Source organism: Mobula hypostoma, chromosome 18 (genome assembly GCF_963921235.1).
Source record: "Mobula hypostoma chromosome 18, sMobHyp1.1, whole genome shotgun sequence".
NCBI lineage: Eukaryota > Metazoa > Chordata > Chondrichthyes > Myliobatiformes > Myliobatidae > Mobula > Mobula hypostoma.
The window spans coordinates 64330725-64352405 of NC_086114.1; the positions used below are offsets into that span (position 1 = coordinate 64330725).

The following is a 21681-nucleotide window of genomic DNA, read 5'->3' on the forward strand; positions in this document are numbered from 1 at the left end:
ATGTGAGAAGGAAGGTTAGATTGATCTTGGAGTCGGTTAAATGGTCAGCATAGCATCATGGGCCAGTACTGTGCCTTTGTTCATTTCTGAGAAATTCCTACACACATCAGTTTTTCCCTGCCCTTTTAACTATCTTCCTTTGTTCAAGATTCTCCCAAAGCTGTCACGATCCAACAGACCCTTTTATGTTTCAATAAGATTATTCATCTTTCTAAACTCTGCCTGTAACAATATAAACAAGATGCCCTGACAAATGGCACTTCCATGGTATCTTTCAGATGAACGCAATTTGGCCAATTCAGTCATGTGTCTAATGGCATTATCTGCACAAAGTATTTCATAGTGGCTCTTCAACAGCTTGAAGTATCGGCCACATCCTACAAATTATAAGGAGATAAAGGCTCTGATACCTCTGATGGTGAGAGCAATGTTGGCAGGGCCAGGGTTGTGAATAGTTGCCAAGAAACTGGTTTGGAATCAGTGAAGAGGTTGGTTCAGAGTTATTGCAGTTAGACAATTAATTGCTGAATTCGTCAGCAGTGAGTGCATCCCTGCACTTTGTCGCTGGAACTAACTGTATGCGAATCTTGTAAAGGGGCTCTTCATTTTCTTTAGTCACAGATTAGCAAGTGTGTCAGCACATTCCATGAATTGCTATAATGGCATCTGTTGTTATATTTCAGGGGGCATGAGGCCAAGTGGTTAAGGCATTCGACTAGCAACCTGAAGGTCGTGAGTTCAAGCCCCAGCCGAGGCAGCGTGTTGTGTCCTTGAGACAGGAACTTAACTACACAGTGCTCTGCGACAACACCGGTGCCAAGCTGTATCGGCCCTTGCCCTTCCCCTTCCCTTGGACAACATCGGTGTCATGGAGAGGGGAGACTTGCAGCATGGGCAACTGCCTGTCTTCCATAAAAAACCTTGCCCAGGCCTGCGCTCTGGACAGCGAAGACTTTCCAGGCGCAGATCCGTGGTCTCGCAAGACTAATGGATGCCTTAAATGAGGGTCAAATTCATCTGCTGTTGTACTGCAGATACCTGATGGACACAGTGGTGCAGTGGCAAGTATAATGCTCAACAGTGCCAGTGATCAGGGTTCAATTCCCATCACTGTCTGGAAGGAGTGTGTATGGTTTCCCCCATGAACATGTGATTCAATTTCTTTTCACATTCCAAAGATGTATGGGTTAGGACTGTGAGCATGCTACGTTGGCACTGAACTGTGCAGCACTCGCGGGGTGCCCCCAGGACAACCTTGGACTGTGTTGGGTCTCTGGTGCAAAATGATGCATTTCACTGTATGTTTCAAAGTACACGTGACAAATAAAGCTAATCTTTTACAGAAGATTCTGAAGATGCTGGAAATCCACAGTCGCGCACAAAAAGCTGGAGGAACTCAGGTCAGGCGGCATCTATGAAGAGCATTAAAGAGCCAACGTTTTGGGCAGAGACCCTTCATCGGGACCGGGAACAAAAAGGGAAGAAGCCAGAATAAGGTGGGTGGGGGAGGGGGAAGGAGTACAAGATGGCAAGTGAGAGGTGAAACCAGTAAGAGAGAAAGTGTGTGTGTGTGGGGGGGGGGTTGGTGGAAATTAAGTTAAAGCTGGGAAATGATAGGTGGAAAGGGTGAAGGGCTGAAGGAGGAGGAATAGGAGAGGAGAATGTGGGAGAAAGGGAAAGTCATGGACCAACATGTTAGAATGGGACTGGGAAGTGGAATTAATCATTTTAATTGTTGAGATTTATGCAGTTTGAAACGAAGAAGCTTCCTTTGTAGGTGGGTGGCATGGTATATTAGCACAGCGGCTAATGTAACACTTCACAGAGTCAATGATCGAGCTTCAATTCTGCCACTGTAAGGAGTTTGTACATTCTCCCTACAGTGTAGGTTTCACCCAGGTGCTGATTTCCAAAGATCAGGGATCAACTGCATTCACCATATACACTTACATATATTAAGAGAATTTGATGTTAACATTCAACAATTATCAAAAGAATTATATAAAAATAAAGTTAGAAATTGAAGTACAGATATGGAATAAAATATGTAGAAATATATGCTAGCAAGGGTTAGTGAGTTGTGGTCATGCTATGTTGGCACTGAAAGCATGGTGACGCTTGCGGGCTCCCCCAGCACATCCTCTGACTGTGTTGATTGTTGACGCAGATGACAAATTTCATTGTAAATTTCTATGTATGTGACAAATAAAGCTGGTCACTTAAGTGCACTGTAACACAGTGTGCAGTTGAGTTCAGTGTTCAGGATGCTCATATCCTTCACACATTTTATCATCTGCTGATCAGATTCAGCTTGCATTGATTGGAAAAGGACACTGGCAGGGATGATACCAGAGCGGCAATGGCTGGAATTTCTGGAAGCAATTTGGAAAGGCACAGGATATATACATCCCAAAGAGGAAGTATTCTAAAGAAAAGATGACACAACCATGGATAACAAGAGAAGTTAAAGCCAAAGAGAGGGCATATAGAGCAAAAATTAGTGGAAAATTAGGGGATTGGGAAGCTTTTAGAAACCAACAGAAGGCAACCAAAAAGTCATTAAGATGAAGATGGAATATGACAGTAAGCTAGCCAATAATATTAAAGAGGATACCAAAAGTTTCTTCAGATACAGTATATAAAGTGTAAAAGTGAGGCGAGAGTGGATATTGGGACTGCTGGAAAAGAATTCTGAGAGGTAGTAATGGCGGACAACAAAATAGCATATGAATTGAGAAAGTATTTTGCATCAGTCTTCTCTGTGGAAGACACTATAACTAGAGAGGATTCTTGGGAAACAGAGGTGGCTAAAGAGATCTTAGAGGCATTAGTAATGATCTTTCAAGAATCACTAAATTGTGGAATGGTCCTGGAAGATTGGAAAATTGCAAATGCTACTCCACTCTTCAAGAAGGGTGAGAGGGAAAGAAAGGAAACTATAGGTCAGTTAGTTTGACCTCAGTGGCTGGGAAGATGTTGGAGTTGATTATTAAGGATGAGGTCTCAGGGTACTTGGAGGCATATTATAAAATAGACCTTAAGGGAAAATTTTGCCTGACAAATCTGTTGGAATTATTTAAAGCAATAATGAGCAGGATAGACAAAGAAGAATTGGTTGATGTTTTGTACTTGGATTTTCAGGAGGCCTTTGACAAGGTGCCACATGAGGCTGCTTAACAAACTATACTAGCCCATACTATTTCAGCAAATATTCTAGCATGAATAAGGCAGTGGCAGGTTGGCAGGAGGCAAAAAGTGGGAATAAAGGGAGTTTCTTCTGGTTGGCTGCCAGTGACTAGTGGTGTTCCACAGGGGTCTTTGATGTGTTACATGTCAATAATTTAGATGATGGAATTGATGGCTTTGTGGTCAAGTTTGCAGATGATATGAAGATAGGTGGAGAGGCAGGTAGTTTTGAGGAAGTAGAGAGGCTACAGAAGGACTTAAAACAGATTAGGAGAATAGCTAAAGTGGCAGATGAAATAGTGTTGGGAACTGCAATTTGGTAAAAGAAATGAAAGGGTTAACTATTTTCTAAATGGAGAGAAAATACAAAAAACTGAGGTGCAAAGGGACTTGGGAGTATTTGTGCGGGATTTCCTAAAGGTTAATTTGCAGGTCGAGTTTGTGGTGAGCAGGCAAATGTAATGTTAGCATTCATTTCAAGAGGACTAGAATATAAAAGCAAAGATGTAATGTTGAAACTTTATAAAGTACTGGTGAGGCCTTAAGGAGTATTCTGAGCGGGTTTGGGCCCGTCACCTTTGAAAGGATATGCTGAAACTGCAGGGAGTTCAAAGAAGGTTCACAAAAATGATTCCAGGATTGAATGGCTTGTCATATGAAGAGCACTTGATGGCTCTGGGCCTGTATTCATGAGAATGCAGAAGAATGACAGCTGACTTCATAGAAACCTATCAAATGGTGAAAGGTCTTGAAAGAGTGGATGTGGAGAGGATATCTCCTATGGTGGGAGAGTCCAAGACCTGAGAACACAGCCTCAGAATAGAGGGGCGTCTTTTGAGAACAGAGATGAGCAGGAATTTCTTTAGCCAGAGTGGTAAATCCATGGAATTCTTTGCCACAAGCGGCTGTGGTGGCCAAGTCTTTATGTATATTTAAGGCAGAGGTTGATACCCTTGATGGATCAGGGCATGAAGACAAATGGGGAGAAGGCAGGAGATTGGAGCTGAGAGGAAGACTGGATCAGCCATGATGAAATGGCAGAGCAGACTTGATGGGCCAATGGCTAATTCTGCTCCTATATCTTACGATCTAAATGGAGAAAGAAAACAATACATTGTTGCTTTGAAAAAGTCTTTAATTTCTTTAAGTAGATCTATGACAATATTTCCACATCCATTAAATAATGAGTAATTTGTTTTAAGCCATTTTATATTACAAGAAAATTACTGTGTACTATATAATATTGTACAAAAATATGTCTGTTTACTTATCTTAGTAAATCATCCAGAATATCAGCATTATAGCAATAGGACTTCACATCACAGCAAGCAGTCATCATCTGTATTTTAGTGCAATGCACTGTGGAATAAGACTGGAACTGAGTTTATGCAGCCCTTTTAATTTAGTATCTGTGATTCATTTTGGGTTCTGATTTTTCTCTCCCTCTGCAACCCAGTATCTCCCCAATTTTCTTCCCATCTCGACCAAAGGCTTGACACCAAGTAATGAGCCCAAGTGTCTATGTACAGTGTATGAATAGGTAATTGACTACACAAGGCATCACAGTGTAGCCCAATAACCAACTTGTGTACTTTAAAATGGCAGTCACTGAATAGCCACTGAGACAGGAACTTAGTTTTCCACCAACATTAAAAGGAAAAGAATTACGAGGATGTTGCCAAGACACCAATGAATTGGTGACGGGAAGAGGTTGGACAGACTAGCTTTCTCTTGGAGCACTAAAGAGGGAATGAGGTTAATAAAATAATAAGGGGCAGAGACAGGGTGGACACACAGTCTTTTCCCCCTAGGGTTGGAGAACTACAACTCATTCCTTCCAAGCCTTTGGTCAATCTTTCAACAAGACCTGATTTTGTGACTGCTTTATGGGCACTGCAGTTAATGTACAAGACAAGATCTGGAATGATTAAATATATTAGTGCAATGCAACCACACTGGAGTGGGGAGAAGGGGGAGAGGAGACCAGAACCCATTGAGGTGCTGTCATTTAGAATGAATTATAAACTATCTCAATGTGCAAATATTTCAGCAAATTTGTTTTTATCTAGCTCGGGCAAACTGTAATGGTGACTGAGCAACCAGCAGGAATGCGAAGAACTAATGATTATTTGTAAATTTCCAACTAATTATGGAGATACTGGGGTAACTAGCATTTGCACAGAATACTGCCACAGGAGCTGTGCAGAAAGGTCAGGAACCACATTGATCTATTCCTTAATTTTTGCATATTCTGCTGCGTCAATAAGTTGTTCAGAAAAATCCAGACAGTATGAAATATTTTATCAGCTCTTCCTTCCAACTTAGTACAACGATAGATTTGGGCTTGTGTTTTAACCAAATGCTGGAACAAGTTTCCCAGGACAATGCTGACCTGTTGAGCACGGTATCCGGGGTTGATCAGTAGACTAAAGTGCATTGACAAATGTCAGAAGGTGGAGCTGTTTAACATTTGACAGTGAAAAGCTATGTTGGGGATGGACACAATGGAGCAGAGTCTGAGGTAATTGCTCTAAATGTGGCACCAACAATGGAGCGCAGGTCAGGGCTTGGGCAGCAAGACACCTCCACGAGTTTCGAGGAGTACCCGCACAAGATGGCTGCTACACCGTTATGAAATACAGCTCTGCTCCCTGTCCGTCCATATCCCCACCTGGGTATCCCACAACACACTGCAAAACATAGCAGATTAGGCGATGTCACTCCATCTCCTTACCCAACACAGCACTGGGACAATCAACTCCCCTGACGGACACACACACATATACTTTGATTCTTTTACACTTTAAGTTGCATATTATCAAATCATGGTTTATAATATATATATATATATATATATTACAATTTACAACATATACCTGCCCCCACCCCAAGGCCTGTAATTATATTGCTTTTATTAAAATAATAGTTACATGGTGCCAAGTTCAAAGAAGCCACAGTGACCCAGCTTAACCAGGATTTCAGTAAGGGTGCCACACATTGATTTTAGTGCCTGATATTGACATAGAAAGAGAATTGTGCATATGAAAATAGTGCAAAGTCAAGAGATAACCTAATGATTTGCAAGGCTGTTATACGACACATGCCTGAACTGTCTCTTCCAACACTCTTAAACCCTCTGTCTGATCTGTGTGTTAGCCAGCTACTCAACAGGGTTTGCACAAATGCCAACAAAGTGGCTTTTATCCTCCAGTGTAATGCCAACACTTGTCACTTCTTCATAGGTTAAGGATATACAACTGGACATCCCTGCTGAACACATTATGAGAACCTCCTACGCGTGAGACACCTGTCAGCCCACTGGGAAAGAGCCCCAATGCCAGGTTGGGACCCATTGCTCACACGTACACATTTAAGCCAGAATACTGATAGCAACCCAGGAGCAGGAGCTTTTGAAAATTCTTCACTTTCCCTGGCTTTGGTCAATAGAGGACAAGACTTCTATTGCACAGTTCATAGTTAGCCAGGGTCCAATAGAACCCCTCTCACAGTACCTCATTTGGCTTGTCAGAACCGTGGCAATACAATTACAATGTTTCACTGTAGACATGCTTCACAATTTGCAAAGTTATCCTGCAGAATAAAATTTAATTCCCCATGTGCAAAAACATTTCACTAGCCCAGTTAAGTACAGGAAAACACCCAGTTTTTCAAGGTTCAGCTAAATTCTCTCCATCCCAAGTAACTTGTGCTTTCAATTCTTTCCCCCATCACCTTGACAATGAATTTGAAATTGGTTAAATGCCCAATTAACACAGTTGGAGATGTATCATAAGAACTCAATGATATTCCACTAACTATTCCTGGCAGTAACCATTCTGTAACTGAAGCTCAATTCAACTTTCTTGAAGCTCTCCCGGAACCTGTGATATGCTATGAGCTTTATCAATGCTGCCTAGAACTTTTATCTGATCACCACAGCTGTGAAAATTTGCAAAGCGGCTGAAGGGTCAGAATGTGGCCTTCCTGCTTGTGTCAATCGTTTCTTTAATCTTTCTAAAGATTGAAGATGCAGCGCTATGGGAAGTGTCTTGGTTAATAGTGAAAGGTCATGAATTGCAGGATTGGTCAAAGTTTGATTTTGTTCTGCACTGTACCAATGCAAGTATATTAGACAAGCCAAAAACAAAAATGACCAGAATCTCCCCTGAAAACACAGCATTAACTACATTTCATGTTGACAGCTACAGCAAAGCTCTGAGTAAGGATTGGTGACCAACTCCTCCAACTTGTAAATAATTTATCGGTCTCATCCATTATTATTGATACATGAGAAAAATAATGTAAATTCTTGAAAAAATTCTGAGACAATGCCCTTGCTTCACTGAGAGAACTGTTGGTGTCAGTGAATCACCCTGAGACAGACTCGATGATTTGGGAACGCCTTTGACCCAAAGTTCTGAACTCCCACTTTGAAAAAGACTTATCCTTACTCAAACCCAGTGATGTTTTGTGCTCATTGTATTTGCTCAGACTCTGAGGATCAACATTTTTCACAGCTATTTGCCACAACTTTAAGCATGTTCTCTCAGGCCAGGAGGCACGAATGGTAAATGGGGATAAATAAACCTTGTTTAAACTGAGCTAATGAGGTAGAAACACTACATAACTGTACGGGACATCTCAAGGCTTCATTTCATGACTCAGTCAGCAGGTACAAATTTGTGAACTTCATGTTCAGAATGGGGAGAGAGGTTCCCAAGTGGACAGTTCTATATCACAGGTGGTTTTTGCCAAAATCATATAGTGAGGGCAAGTACAGCACTTAGACATAGGATAAAGGTTCCTGTTGTCTGTTAAACACTCTTGGTACATAGAGTGCAGGTCAGACACTGAGGAAAATTCCACTGTTTCGTATACTGCTAATTTACTTCTGCTCCAGGTACAACAGCTTGCGACCTTCAAACCATATTGCCAATTAAACAAATTAAGAGTGCTCTGTACGCTACAGGTGTCCACTTGGAATTAAGTGGAGAGCAGACTTTACATTAAATCAGATTTTTGGGACTAGAGGAGAACTCTGATCTTTCCAGTTAGACCTGTGTAGGATACCAAAAAAAGATTCTTAGCCACTTTGTCACCCATTGGGAATATTTCCGCTAAATGGTAGAGATGCCTCAACAGTGTCTCCTCAGCACATGGAATACTTCGAGGAGTGTGGCTCAATGAAGAAGAAACGTGTATCAAATATACTGGGAAAGGTTAGGAGAATGGGAATCCCACTGTTTTAATCACATGAACACTGGATTTAAGCCTGCCTGACTTTGCTCTTTTAGTCATATAAACAAGCATTTCCTTTCCCATAAAGAATGTAAGCCATGTGCTTACAACCAGTGCTTCAAATAAAATAATAAAAGTTCGATCTGAAAATTGCAAGCCAGGTAGGAACTAACATCTATATAAAGTGCTTTTGAGGAGAGGTGTACATCAACACCTAAATTGCACGGTGTGCAATGAATAGGGAGGTGGCATCCTGGGTTTCCAAAGTGGTACACTACTCCGTAAGAATTAACAAGCCCTCTCTCCCCCAGCACTATTCTCAAAACCATACACCCACTGCATAGGTGATAAGTTTTGATTTACCGTCCATCCCTTTGGTCACCAATTCAGTCACAGGTTTTGCCTCTTAGAGTCTGTTTGGACAGCTGCACAGCCAAGGAATCTTGCAGAAGAAAGGAAGCTGTTGCCTGGATTTGATACCAGACCTTGTCTAAGTATGGTACATGACAATCTCACCTGGGAATACCAAAGATTGCACAGCAATGAGCCACAAAATGAGTTCCATACTTAACCTCTGATAATTTTACTCCCCCAGAACTGCCTGTGCCCAACCTCCGCTGGAAAGCAAAGGTGTTATACAGGAACACTCCCCACGTCTCTGCTGACAGTGTTGGTCTTTGGGTTTGGGCTGCAGAAGGAAATGCCTTTGGATGAACGGGATCAAGATCAGACTTGACTTGCATCCATATAGCACTTTCAGCAGGAACAGTTCTGACAGCCCCCACTCTGTCGAGCCTTAATCCACAAAGTTCCAATGCCTCAACACTACAAGTCAGAGAAAGAAGTATAAATTACTTCCAACTTCAGCCACAGTTCAGTGAGGGTTTTAAGGGATGGAAGTTTTAATTTTTTTTTAAAGTGCAAAAATGTTACCCCTTGAAACTGTCACTACTGCTACAGAACTAAACCACTATCAAATATTAGAAAGGCTTCAATTTTCAATCAGTGATTAAAATAATTTTCCAATAATTTTCTAAACTGCAAGAAAAAGTCCACTTAATTAAATGACTTCAATGTAACCAAATCACTTGTCAATTTTATACACAATTTTGGGATTTCCTACCATTACTATTCAACCATTCTGACCATATCCTGCAGAGAAATCTCTGCCTACCTCAGTTAAGAGCTGTGAAAAATGCCCAATTTCCAGTATTAAACAGTTCAGCTACAAGGGACCATGCCCAGATGTTTCAAATACCCATGTTCCAGATAAAAGCGAGTGTGTGGATTTCTTGTCCATTAGAGACACCTTTCCCTGAAGTCTATGAAAATGATAGATAGGTAACCCTTCATTACTTAGAGGATACTTTTGAACAAAAATATTAGAGGACACTTTGTATTTTCTTTAAAAAAGCCATTCTCTCACTTTGGCCCTCAACATCAAATTCGTCGCAATCCGATTCGGATAAATCCCCGTCCTTCCAGGTGTCAGGAATTCCTTTATAAGATATAATCCCTTTACCATTCTGAAGTGTGTAGACCTTCACCTTGCTAAACTGGAATCCTGATCTCACCTGAAGAACGACAAATATTATAAAAAAGACCATTATAATAAAGGCACAGATGGTTAATGCAAACCATATTGGTACGTGGGAGCCAGTCAGAGGCTCCACAACTTCCTCATCTTCCAGGGGCGACTCTCTGCTGACTTGCATCTGAGGCGAGCAGTTCAATTCAACTTCATTGTAGTGTGAATGAGGAAGGCAGGAAAGGCAGTGATTGGCAGTTAAGCCGTTGCATGTGCGGCAAGAAGAATGACAAGGAAGGCAGGCCAAGACTTTTGGAAGTAGTTCGTTGTTTACGAGGGGACCGTCGATGATTCCTTTGTGAAAACCAGGTGGGCAATTTTCCACACAGCTTTGTTGGTGCAGAAAAAATGCTTCATTACATTCTATGAGAGAAGAGAAATAAATATGTCAGGAATAATTTTAGTAGAGACTGCTTTGTAGCTACTGAAATGGGACAAGACAGAAGAATATAACTACTTAATGCTGGACTGGATATAATGCAAGATCATTCATTAATTTGCCATTCATTTTGGTTCAAATGATCAAAGTTCAAAGTCTGGGGCGTCTCTAATCTTTTCACACCGTAAGATGTAGGAGCAGAATTTAGCCATTTCGTCCATCAAATCTGCTCCACCATTCTATCATGGTCTGATTTACTATCCCTCTCAACCCCATTCTCCTGCCTTCTCCCTGCAACATTTGACTAGTCATGAATCTATCAACCTCCACTTTAAATATACCCAATGACTTGACCTCTTCAGTGTCTGTGGTAATAAATTCCACAGACTCACCACATTCTGCCAAAGAAATTTCTCCTCATCTATGTTCTAAAGGAATCATGTTGGAGTCTTTTAAAAGTTGTGATTCAACCAGAACTGTACCAGGCACAGCAAAGGGGATTTGACTATAATTCTGTATCACAATCTTAAATAGCCAAGATTTCAGAGGGTGTTTGCACTTACTATTAATTCTTTGCACTGCTTGAAATAGCAGTGAATAGTAATTCAAGCAAAACCAGTGTTCAGCCTCTGGTGCACATCACTAAAGTAACACTGGGCCGATTAACCCTTTAATCATCATCATGAAGGATCTCACCTACCCTGCTCACGGATTGTTTGTCCCACTCCATCAGGGAGAAGGATACGTAGCACCCATGCCAGGACCACCAGACTCAGACACAATCACTTTCCCCAAGCAAGGCTGATCAACCCCTCCACCTACGAACCCATGCCTCCACACCCCAACAACCATTATTTTATCATTTTGTGTCAGTCACCTTACGTACAGATACTCCTGAATCCATATGCATAAGCTATCTTAAGTATTTATATTTATTGTGGTTTTTGAAAAAAAATGATTGCATTCTTTATCTTGTGCTTCATCAGATCCACAGTAACGATTATTTTGTTCTCCTTTACACTTGTGTACTGGAGTGACATTAAAGTCTTGAAATAGTATGCTGGAGCATGCATACTTGTCAATGAACAAGTACAACTAAAAGCTGTTACTAATGTAAAACACTGGTCATTGCTCCAATTTATACCCATTAAGCTGGTTGGTTCCCTTTGATGTTTTCCTGCAGTGGTTGCCTTCTCCAGCTCCCAACTTCTGACAGTGGCATTTAGAAAGGAAAATAATTAAACCAGTCTGGGACATCATCCAAAAAAAAATTATCAGCATTTATTTGAAGGATCATTGACATTTCAAGGAATATTGATTTTTTTAATTAAGTGCCTTATTATTTGTTTTTGGGGTGTGGGAAGCTCATTTTGATAAGGATAACACTTCAGGCTTCAGCAATTTACAGACATTCTGCACAAACTTTTAACAAGCCATTTCTCATACTGGAGATAACATCTGCATTTTACGGCAACATGCACAAAATGACAGAGGAGCTCAGTAGGCCAAGCAGCATCCATGGAAAAGGGCAAATAGTCGATGTTTCAGGCAGATCCCCTTCATCAGAACCGAAAATGGGAAGTAAAATTGAAATGGATGGCCAGAGGGAGATCCTGCTTTTTCCGTTGATGCTCGGCGAAGCAGTCTCCCAATCTACGTCAGGTCTCACTGATATACAGAAGGCCACACCAGGAGCAAAGGATACAGTAGATGACCCCAACAGACTCACAGAATAAAGGCTGATTTATACTTGTGCGTCAAATGTACGCTGTAGGGTGACGTGCACCTCCTCAAAAATGTAACTCACGTGTTGCGGCGACGCAGACCGTAACAAGTGTGATTGGTCCACTTGGTAGAATCGCATTCGCGGTTGCTTTTCTCCGCCATGTCAGTACGTTGATGCAAAATAAATGGTTGGAGACGATAAACCAAATCTTCAAATCTACCTGCCGACATCCGAAAATATTTGAAATGCATTTCCTCGTCCATGTCTCTCACGAAGAAACTCAACACAGTGGCATAGAAACCCCACCGCCAACTAGTGTTTTGGCGGTGAACTGCAGAACAACGCAGACACAACTATGCATGCTCGCTACAGCATAGGGCTACGCAAAAGTATAAATCAGGCCTACGGCGTAGCCCATACGCAAAAGTATAAATCAGCCTTCAGTGTTGCCTCACCTGGAAGGACTATTTGGGGCCCCGAAAAATGGTAGCAAGGGAGGTGGTGTAGGGGCAGGTATGACACTTGTTCCGCTTGCGAGCGTAAGTACCAGGAGGGAGGTGTGCTTAGTGGTGGGATCCCATTGGAGATGGTGGAAGTTACAGAGAATTATGTGCTGGATGTGGAGGCTGGTGGGGTTGTAGGGGAGGACAAGAGGAACCCTACCCCTGGTGGTGTGGCGGGAGGATGGAGTGAGGGCAGATATGTGCGAAATGGAAGAGAAGTGGGTGAGGGAAGAGTTGATGGTGGAGGAAGGGAAGCCCCTTTCTTTGAAGAAGGAGGACATCACATTAGTTCTGGAATGAAAAGCCTCATCCTGAGAGCAGATGTGGTGGAGACGGAGGAACTGAGAGAAGGAAAAAGAGTTTTACAAGTGAGAAGAGGGATAGTCCAGGTATACAAGTGACAGGGTGGGAAGACCTATAGTGCAGGTAATATTAATCACAAAATTTTAATCCCACACTCAGACTTTTCCCCCAATTAAAAAAAAAATCAGATTGAAGATGTTTGTTAATTCAGTCAGTGGGTGCTGTCCCGAATCCAGGGTTGGCAGCTATGCACCTCCATCTTCTTCGATCTTGCGATAGCACTGAGTACAGCCTCTCCTCCAGTTTGTTCTCGCTGGCCGCCTTGGCACTGCCCGCCGCCGCCCCACTGAGCTCGAGCCCGACTCCATGTCGGCCTCCAGCCGCGGCCGCTTCTTCGAGCTCGGCCCTTCCATAGGCAGAAATCTCGGGCAGGTCCAGGCACACGGTGCAGCGCCCAAGTTCATCATATCTCTTCTAACTATGTGCATAGCATACGATTCATAGATACGTGGTGAGGCTTTAATCTCTTCCTCGGAAGATGGCCATTGGCTCACAAGGAGCTCACTCGCCCTTTGTCAGGTTTTGTTTTTTTTAGTCCCGCTGGGTGTCCTCACACCCTCCTCACCAGACTAAGTCCGGTGGGGGAGCCGGCCCAAGTCGCCGACAACTCGACCACAGACCCCGGCCGAGCACCGGGCACCCGCCCCCTGCCAAGTGTTAATTCACACTCCTTTAAAAATGCCTGAGAGCAGAGTAAGGTGTGAAACAGAGAAAGTGAAAGAAATTAAAATGACAAAAAGGAACCAGTTAACTTCAAAGAAATGTAATCCATATTTAAGGTCACCTTTTAAAAAGCTGCCCCAGCCAAATTTGGCTCAAAGGGATTTATAAACACCAGATTACCTTTGCAAAATGTCTTATCATAGATCATTACAGTGCAGTACAGGCCACATGGTCCACATTTTAACCTACTACAAGATTATCAAAAAATAATCTGTGGGATTTAAAATCTGTTTACAACCCAGTAGTCAGCAGTTTAAAAGAAACTAACAAAGCTATATCTGCAAAGCAAATTCATGGTGGTCAGAATTTTTTAAAGAATGTTAACAGGGTGCACAAATAAAATGAACTTTGAAAAAGATTTTCAAACCATTTTTCCAATTACTTTCTAATGATAAAATCCAGATGTCTCAGTCCCCAAGACTTAGCACAGCTCCGATGTCTGGCTGTGGAAGTGACGTAAAATGGAGCTACCTTACTTAAACTGAGGACACTGAAACCAGGCCCAGCGTGACCTTAACATGAGAAAATCTGCAGATGCTGGAAATCTAAGTAACGCACACAAAATGCTGGTGAACGCAGCAGGCCAGGCAGCATCTATAGGAAGAAGTACAGTCGACGTTTCGGGCTGAGACCCTTCGTCAGGACTAACTGAAAGAAGAGTTAGTACGAGATTTGAAAGTGGAAGGGGGAGATCCGAAATGATAGGAGACAGGAGGAGGAGGGATGGAGCCAAGAGCTGGACAGGTGATTGGCAAAAGGGATACAGAGCTGGAGAAGGGGGAGGATCATGGGACAGGAGGCCTAGGGGGAAAGAAAGGGGGAGGGGAGCCCAGAGGAAGATGGAGAACAGGCAAAGGAGTGATTGTGAGAGGGACAGAGAGAGAGAGAGAGAGAGAGAAAAAAAGGGGAGGGAATAATAAATAAATGAGGGATGGGGTACGAGGAGGAGGTGGGGCATTAGCGGAAGTTTGAGAAGTCGATGTTCATGCCATCAGGTTGGAGGCTACCCAGACTGAATATAAGGTGTTGTTCCTCCAACCTGAGTGTGGCTTCATCTTTACAGTAGAGGAGGCCGTGGATAGACATATCAGAATGAGAATGGGACATGGAATTAAAATGTGTGGCCACTGGGAGATCCTGCTTTCTCTGGCGGACAGAGCGTAGGTGTTCAGCGAAACGGTCTCCCAGTCTGCATCAGGTCTCACCAATATATAGAAGGCCACACTGGGAGCACCGGACACAGTATATCACTCCAGCTGACTCACAGGTGACGTGCCACCTCACCTGGAAGGACTGTCTGGGGCCCTGAATGGTGGTGAGGGAGGAAGTGTAAGGGCAGGTGTAGCACTTATTCCGCTTACAAGGATAAGTGCCGGGAGGGAGATCAGTGGGAAGGGATGGGGGGAACGAATGGACAGGGGAGTCGCGTAGGGAGCAATCCCTGCGGAAAGCAGAAGGGGGGGGAGGGAAAGATGTGCTTTGTGGTGGGATCCTGCTGGAGGTGGCCTTCACACATTGACATGAACTGGAATTTGATCACTCCTGCCCAATCCTTCACTCTACCTGCAGAAGCAGACTACAACACTCCTACTGCTGACCAGTTAACAGGCAGAGCCTAGTCTAATTTAAATAAAGTGCACTGACCATCAAGAGGCCAGAAGCTGATGATTTTTAAACATGTTAACAACACATCTAGGGATAGGCAATGGGAGCTTGCAGTGTAAATTGTTCTTACATTTTACCAATAGAAGATTTATGTTTGATCAGTTCAACCGAGTCACTTCGTCTATTTACTATTAATCAACAACTTCAGGAGAACTCGCACCATTCACACCCCTCTTTGCATTGGCAGCACAGCAGTGGAAACTGAGCGCAGTTTCAAACTCCTGGGAGTAAACATCACACACAAATTCTCGTGGTCCCAGAACACATTATACACAATCAAGAAAGCTCATCAACGCATCTACTTTGAGGCAGCTGAAGAGAGCTGGACTCTGCACATCTATGCTCACATCATTCTATAGATGTGCAGTAGAGAACATCTTAACATGCATGTTAGCTCCTTCAGTTAGTCCTGACGAAGGGTCTCGGCCTGAAATGTCGACTGTACCTCTTCCTAGAGATGCTGCCCGGCCTGCTGCGTTCACCAGCAACTTTGATGTGTGTTGCTTGAATTTCCAGCATCCGCAGAATTCCTCGTGTTTACGTTTTTAAAGTAACTTATAGAATCACTTGGCCTGGAAGCTATGAGCTTTTGTTGTGCTTAGTGGGGCATAAAATAACCATTATTTTTTCTTGTTTCTTTTTGTAAAGTGTTTTATAAGAGGTGTTAGATGGAGCAAGTTTGAGACCCTAATCCAACACATTCCAATTTTTCCCAGTTTCCCCTGTGGAGGGCGCTCCCAGGCAGTGAAATTCAACTTGTTATTTTGTTTACTTACCCACACACACATGCTGAGAGTTCAGTGTTTTGCAGTTGTCAGGCAATGTGATATTTGTAGCTTTCAGCTGGTCATAGTTAACTGGTGCTGTACCATAAAGAACCAGGGTAAACTGCCTCAGCGTACCTGAATAAAGTAATGCACAAAGATTTTAGGTTGCAAAATAACAGCCAGACATCTTTTTAAAAGTACACACTTAAGAAGTTTATAAGAAAATAAAAGAAATTTCAAAAGATTTTTCCATTTTCAAGAAAATAGTCATTAAATGAGAAAGCAATGGAATTGCATCTTGAACACTCATGAAATGTCAGGCAAATCTCAAGCAAGACTTCCTCATCTCACATTGATGAACACTAAACATTGCATTCAGGATTTTAAGTGCAAATTCAAAGATAGTTCGATGAATTAACATAACCAACTGGGGTGTGGGTTTTTAGGGGCAAGAGGGCGAGAATTAAGTGTTTGGAAGCACGGCAAGGAAGATAAGAAGGGAATGCAGATGGGCAGAATGGGCGAGCAAGTAGCAGCTGAAATCAAACAGAATTGTGTAGTGATAGTTTGGCAGAAAGAACTAAGAGTGGCTAAATAACAGCTGTAAAGGCTGAAGAGTAATAGAAGGGTGGGTGGGGGGTGGGTGTACAGGTGCCCAAAATTCCCATACACTAACACTTTCCATTCTAAAATCAGACAGACTGAAGATCATCAACAGATACACAAAGGTGGGTGGTTTAAGAAATGTTTTCACATGATAAATTCATACAATGTGACAAAAGCCAATTAAGACAAGATTATTTGACAGCAAATTACATAATGGAAAGAATATCAATGGACATCAAGAAATCAGCAGGAAGGGTTGTAGTAGATATCAGTCACAGGCACCATTGTCCCTCGAAATAAGTTATACAGAAGAGACATGGCCTTTAAGGAAGGATTCAGAGACGATACAATGCCTGATTTTGGAAGCACAAACCATAATTATTTAGACCAGGCATGCTCTCCAGTTCTAGAACCCATTCACCAGATGGATTTTCATCCCATGAATGTGTCGTCATGAATGCCCAGTCTGTGAATCCTTCAGGTGAGTAGTCACGTTGTCTGCAGGGGATAAAAACAATGCAAATCAATACTTCAGAAACAGCTCCGTCACTCCACCACTCCTTAGCCCTTCTCCACGACCCGTTCTTCCATTTGGAAACATTAAATACAATGTAAATTCTGCAGTGGAATAAACTGTTGACATTTTGGGCTGAGTCACAGTCCTGATGAGAGGTCTCTGCCCGAAAGGTTGACTGTTTATTCCCTCCAATGATGCTTTCCGAGTTACTCCAGCACTTTGTGTGTGTGTTGATCTAGATTTTCAGCAAAGCAGAATCTTATGTTTACATTAAACACAGTTCCCTCATCTCATATCCATTTCCCCTCAATTTCCATCTTGAAAAATTTGCAAATCCAAGAACAAGGAGTTTTATCCTCATCCAAATCCTACATGGCTGCTGTATCGGGGTGTAGAATTGTTAGTTTTGTTGGAGTTTACCTTTCCTTTGCTTGTCTACGCCTACCTAAGTAACAAGTCTACAGCAGATGCCATCTCACGGGCTCTTCACACAGCCCTGGAACATCTTGACAGCAAAGATGCATGCATCAGGGTGCCATGCATCAATTACAGTTCGGCATTTAACACCATCATGCCCTCTAAATTAATCAGTAAACTCCATGACCTGGGCATCAATACCCCTTGTGCAAATGGATACTGGATTTCCTCACTGCAGACCCCAGTCAGTTTGGACTGGCAAAAACATCTCTTCCACAATCCCCATCAGCACAGGAGCACTGCAGGGATGTGTACTTAGCCCCCTGCTCTACTTGCTTTGCACCTATGACTGTGTGGCTAAGCACAGCTCCAATACCAAGTACAAGTTTGCTGATGACACCACTGTTGTGGGCCATATCTAAGGTGGTGGTAAATCAGCGTACAGGAGGGAGATTGAAAATTTATCTGAGTGGTGTAATAACAACAACCTCTCAATGTCAATAAGATCAAGGAACTAATAGAAGACTTCAGGAGAGGGAAACCAGCTACCCATTGGAGAATCAGAGGAGAGGGTCAGTAACTTTAAATTCCTGGGCATCACCATCTGAGAGGACTTGTCCTGGACCCATCATATAAATATAATTGCAAAGAAAGCACCATAGCGTGTCTACTTCCTCAGGAGTCTGGAGATTTGGCATGTCATCAAAAAGCTTGGCAAACCTTTTGATGTGTGGTGGAAAGTGTGCTGACTGGCTGCATTACGGCCTGGTATGGGAACACCAATGTCTTTGAGCAGAAAATCCTACAAAAGGTAGTGGATCTGGCCCAGTACATCACGGGTGAAGTCTTCCCCAACCATTGAGCACACTGACATGAAATGTTGCTGTAGAAAAGCAGCAACTAAAGTTCCTCACCACCCAGGCCATGCTCTTTTCTCACCACCGCCATCAGGTAGAAGGTACAAGAGCACTACCAAGTTCAAGAACAATTACTACCCCTCAACCACCAGGCTCTTGAACGAAAGAGATAACTACACACTCTCCCTTCTGGTGTTCTCACAACTGATGGTCTCATTTTAGGGACTCCTTGTTATTTTATTTCATGCTCTTGTTATTTATTGCCATGTACTTATATTTGCATTTACACCATTTTTTCTTCATTGATCATGTTTACAGCTACTTTTCTATGGATTTGCTAAATATGCCCACAGAAAAAGAATTTTAGGGTAATTGTGATAACATGTATGTACTCTGATAATAAACTTTACTTCAGACATTTTGAACTTTGAATTCGTAATTTTATATCATCATTACATGTCATTGTTCAGTGAATTTTCCAGTAATTTTGGTACAGTTGCTTCTGTATTTTTCTAGAAATTTGCTGATTTTCAGTAACAGGTGCTACACCACTTGAGCTAACTACTTTGGAATTTTGGATCTCTGGTCTGAGTATGAGACGACCATGAATATATTTTCCTTTGCCTTTCTTTGTTCATATAACATAATAAAATTGCTAGCAATGAATTTTATTCTCATTCTTGACTTCCAAGAACACTTGGCATTAGGATCCAACACCATTTTGATTTGGAAATGGTTCTTTATCGCTGTAAGATTTCAATCCAGGAAATCCATACTCCATGTAGTGGGAGTTTCTTCTCCAGAGTTACTGCTGCACTTCAGGTTAGCTCATCATCAGTTCTCAGAGGCAATTAAAAGTGACCAATAAGTGCTAGCCCTGTAGTGATGTCCGTAACAAAATGAATATTGTTCAGCCTCTCATTAGAAATCATAGAGCCAAATCCCCTTTGTCAAATGGGCAAACACATTTTAAAACTCTAAAACCTACAGTACAAAATGACAGATTTTCATTATTCACAGCACTACTGATTTTATGCAATTACAAATTCATACCTTGGTGCCAGCAGCGTTGACTTCGTTCCCATTGGGCTGGTGAGGTATATAGCCAGGTCTCCACGCTTGCTATAGGATAGTGTGATCCTTGCCTGCACATGCTCCAAGGACTGAATAAAGTTTGGTGTTTGACGGCATGCATCAATACTCTTCCGTATCTCCAATCTGTTTTTAATTTCCCTAAAATGGCAAACTCAACATCAGACCATGAAATAAAGGAAATGTCACAATATCCTCTGTACCCTTTACACAAGTTGTAAAGAGTAATTGTGGCCCAGTCTCTTGTCAGAGCTGCGGAGAACTATTTACATGTAGGTTGCCTCACCTAGTATAACTCTTGCCTTAAAAATCAGATGGCTGTGGTTTCAAGTCTGAGAGAAGGATGCAAACACAACTTAGGCTGACACACAAATGCAGAGCTGGAGGCAGTGTAACACTCACACAGGCACCCATGTTCAGGTGTGTTGCCGATTCAGGTAGATATTAAAGGATCCCAGAACAGTCAGGAGAACAGCAGGAAATGAAGCCGTAAATATCTAGCCCCATCAAACACCTCCAGAAATTAATAAGTACATTGCCAACGATCAGGATTCAATTCCCGCTGCTCTCTCTCTGGAGAGTTTGCATGTTCTCCCTGTGACAACATGGGTTTCCCCTGGCTACTCCCGTTTCCTCCCACATTCCAAAGACACACTGGTTAGTACGCTGTGGGCACCCAATTGTGGCAACACTTGCCGGGTGCCACCGGCACATCCTCGGATTGTGATTATTGTTGAAGCAAACTGCCCATTTCATTGTCTGTTTTGATATTTCCATGTACTTGTGACAAAGAAAGCTAATTTTTAATCTCTGCTGGTTGCAAGTTTCTTGATGATTGACTCACTGCCTTGAAGTGCTCAACATTTCAGAGATACTGTACATTGAAATGTACAAGCCTTTTCTTTTTTTTAATATAATTTTTATTGAGTTTTCAAAAAGAATACATGAAAAGATAATATCTACCCTCCCCCCTCCCCTTAACCCTCCCTCCCCCGCATATAAAGTCCTACCTAAAAAAGAAAAGAAGAAAAAAAAGAAGAGCCGCCTGGGTATTGGAAGGTTTCCACATGCTCCATGGAATTCAAAATAAATTTGGTATACTTATTCGTTACTTTCCCTAAGGGACCAAGATCTTTATCGGAGCACTTAAATATGCCATCCTATCTTTTGTAAATAAGGGCGCCAAATATTCAAAAACGTTACATATTTATCTCTTAAATTATAAGTAATTTTTTCGAGTGGAATAGAACTAGCCATTTCATTATTCCAACGATTCATACTTAAATACGAATCAGATTTCCAAGTAACTGCTATAGTCTTCTTAGCTACTGCCAATGCAATTTTTATAAATTCTTTCTGATATTTATTCAATTTAAGTTTCAGCTTTATCCCTTCAATATCACCTAATAGAAATAATACAGGGTTATGTGGAAGTTGAGTTCCAGTAATTTGTTCCAATAAGACTCTTAAATTTATCCAAAAGGGTTGAATTTTAAAACAAGACCAAGTAGAATGTAAGAAAGTACCAATTTCTTGATTACACCGAAAGCATTTATCGGATAGATTTGAATTTAATCTATTTATTTTTTTGTGGTGTAATATATAATTGGTGTAAAAAATTATATTGTATTAATCTAAGTCGAACATTTATTGTATTTGTCATACTGTCAAGACAGAGTCTTGACCAATTTGTTTCATCAATATTAATATTCAGATCTGTTTCCCATTTTTGTTTTGACTTATGGATTCCTTGTTTAATTGTCTGTTTTTGAATCAAATTATACATACAAGAAATAAATTTTTAAATTTTGTTTTTGAATTAAAGTTTCAATTTCATTAGGTTTTGGCAAAAACATTGTTTGACCCAGCTTACCTTTTAAGTAAGCCCTTAATTGAAGGTAACAAAAGAAAGTGTTTTTTGATATTTTATATTTATCCTTTAGTTGTTCAAATGACATCAATATACCTCGCTCATAACAATCTCCTATAAATTTAATCCCTTTTTGGTACCAATTATATAAAAGTTGATTGTCCATCGTAAAAGGAATAAGTCT

General features: G+C 41.7%; 1 protein-coding gene across 1 annotated transcript in view; it reads right to left on the minus strand.

Moving 5' to 3' along the window:
* Window positions 1-4307: 4307 nt before the first annotated feature.
* Window positions 4308-21681, minus strand: part of LOC134358606 (furin-like) — a 145947-nt gene continuing 128573 nt past the window's right edge. The window contains exons 12-15 of the mRNA XM_063071036.1: window positions 19589-19768; window positions 17118-17242; window positions 16148-16273; window positions 4308-10375 (exon numbers count right to left, since the gene is read on the minus strand). Coding sequence (XP_062927106.1) covers window positions 9807-10375; window positions 16148-16273; window positions 17118-17242; window positions 19589-19768 — 1000 coding nt within the window. The 3' untranslated portion in view covers window positions 4308-9806. The remainder of the gene's footprint in view (window positions 10376-16147; window positions 16274-17117; window positions 17243-19588; window positions 19769-21681) is intronic.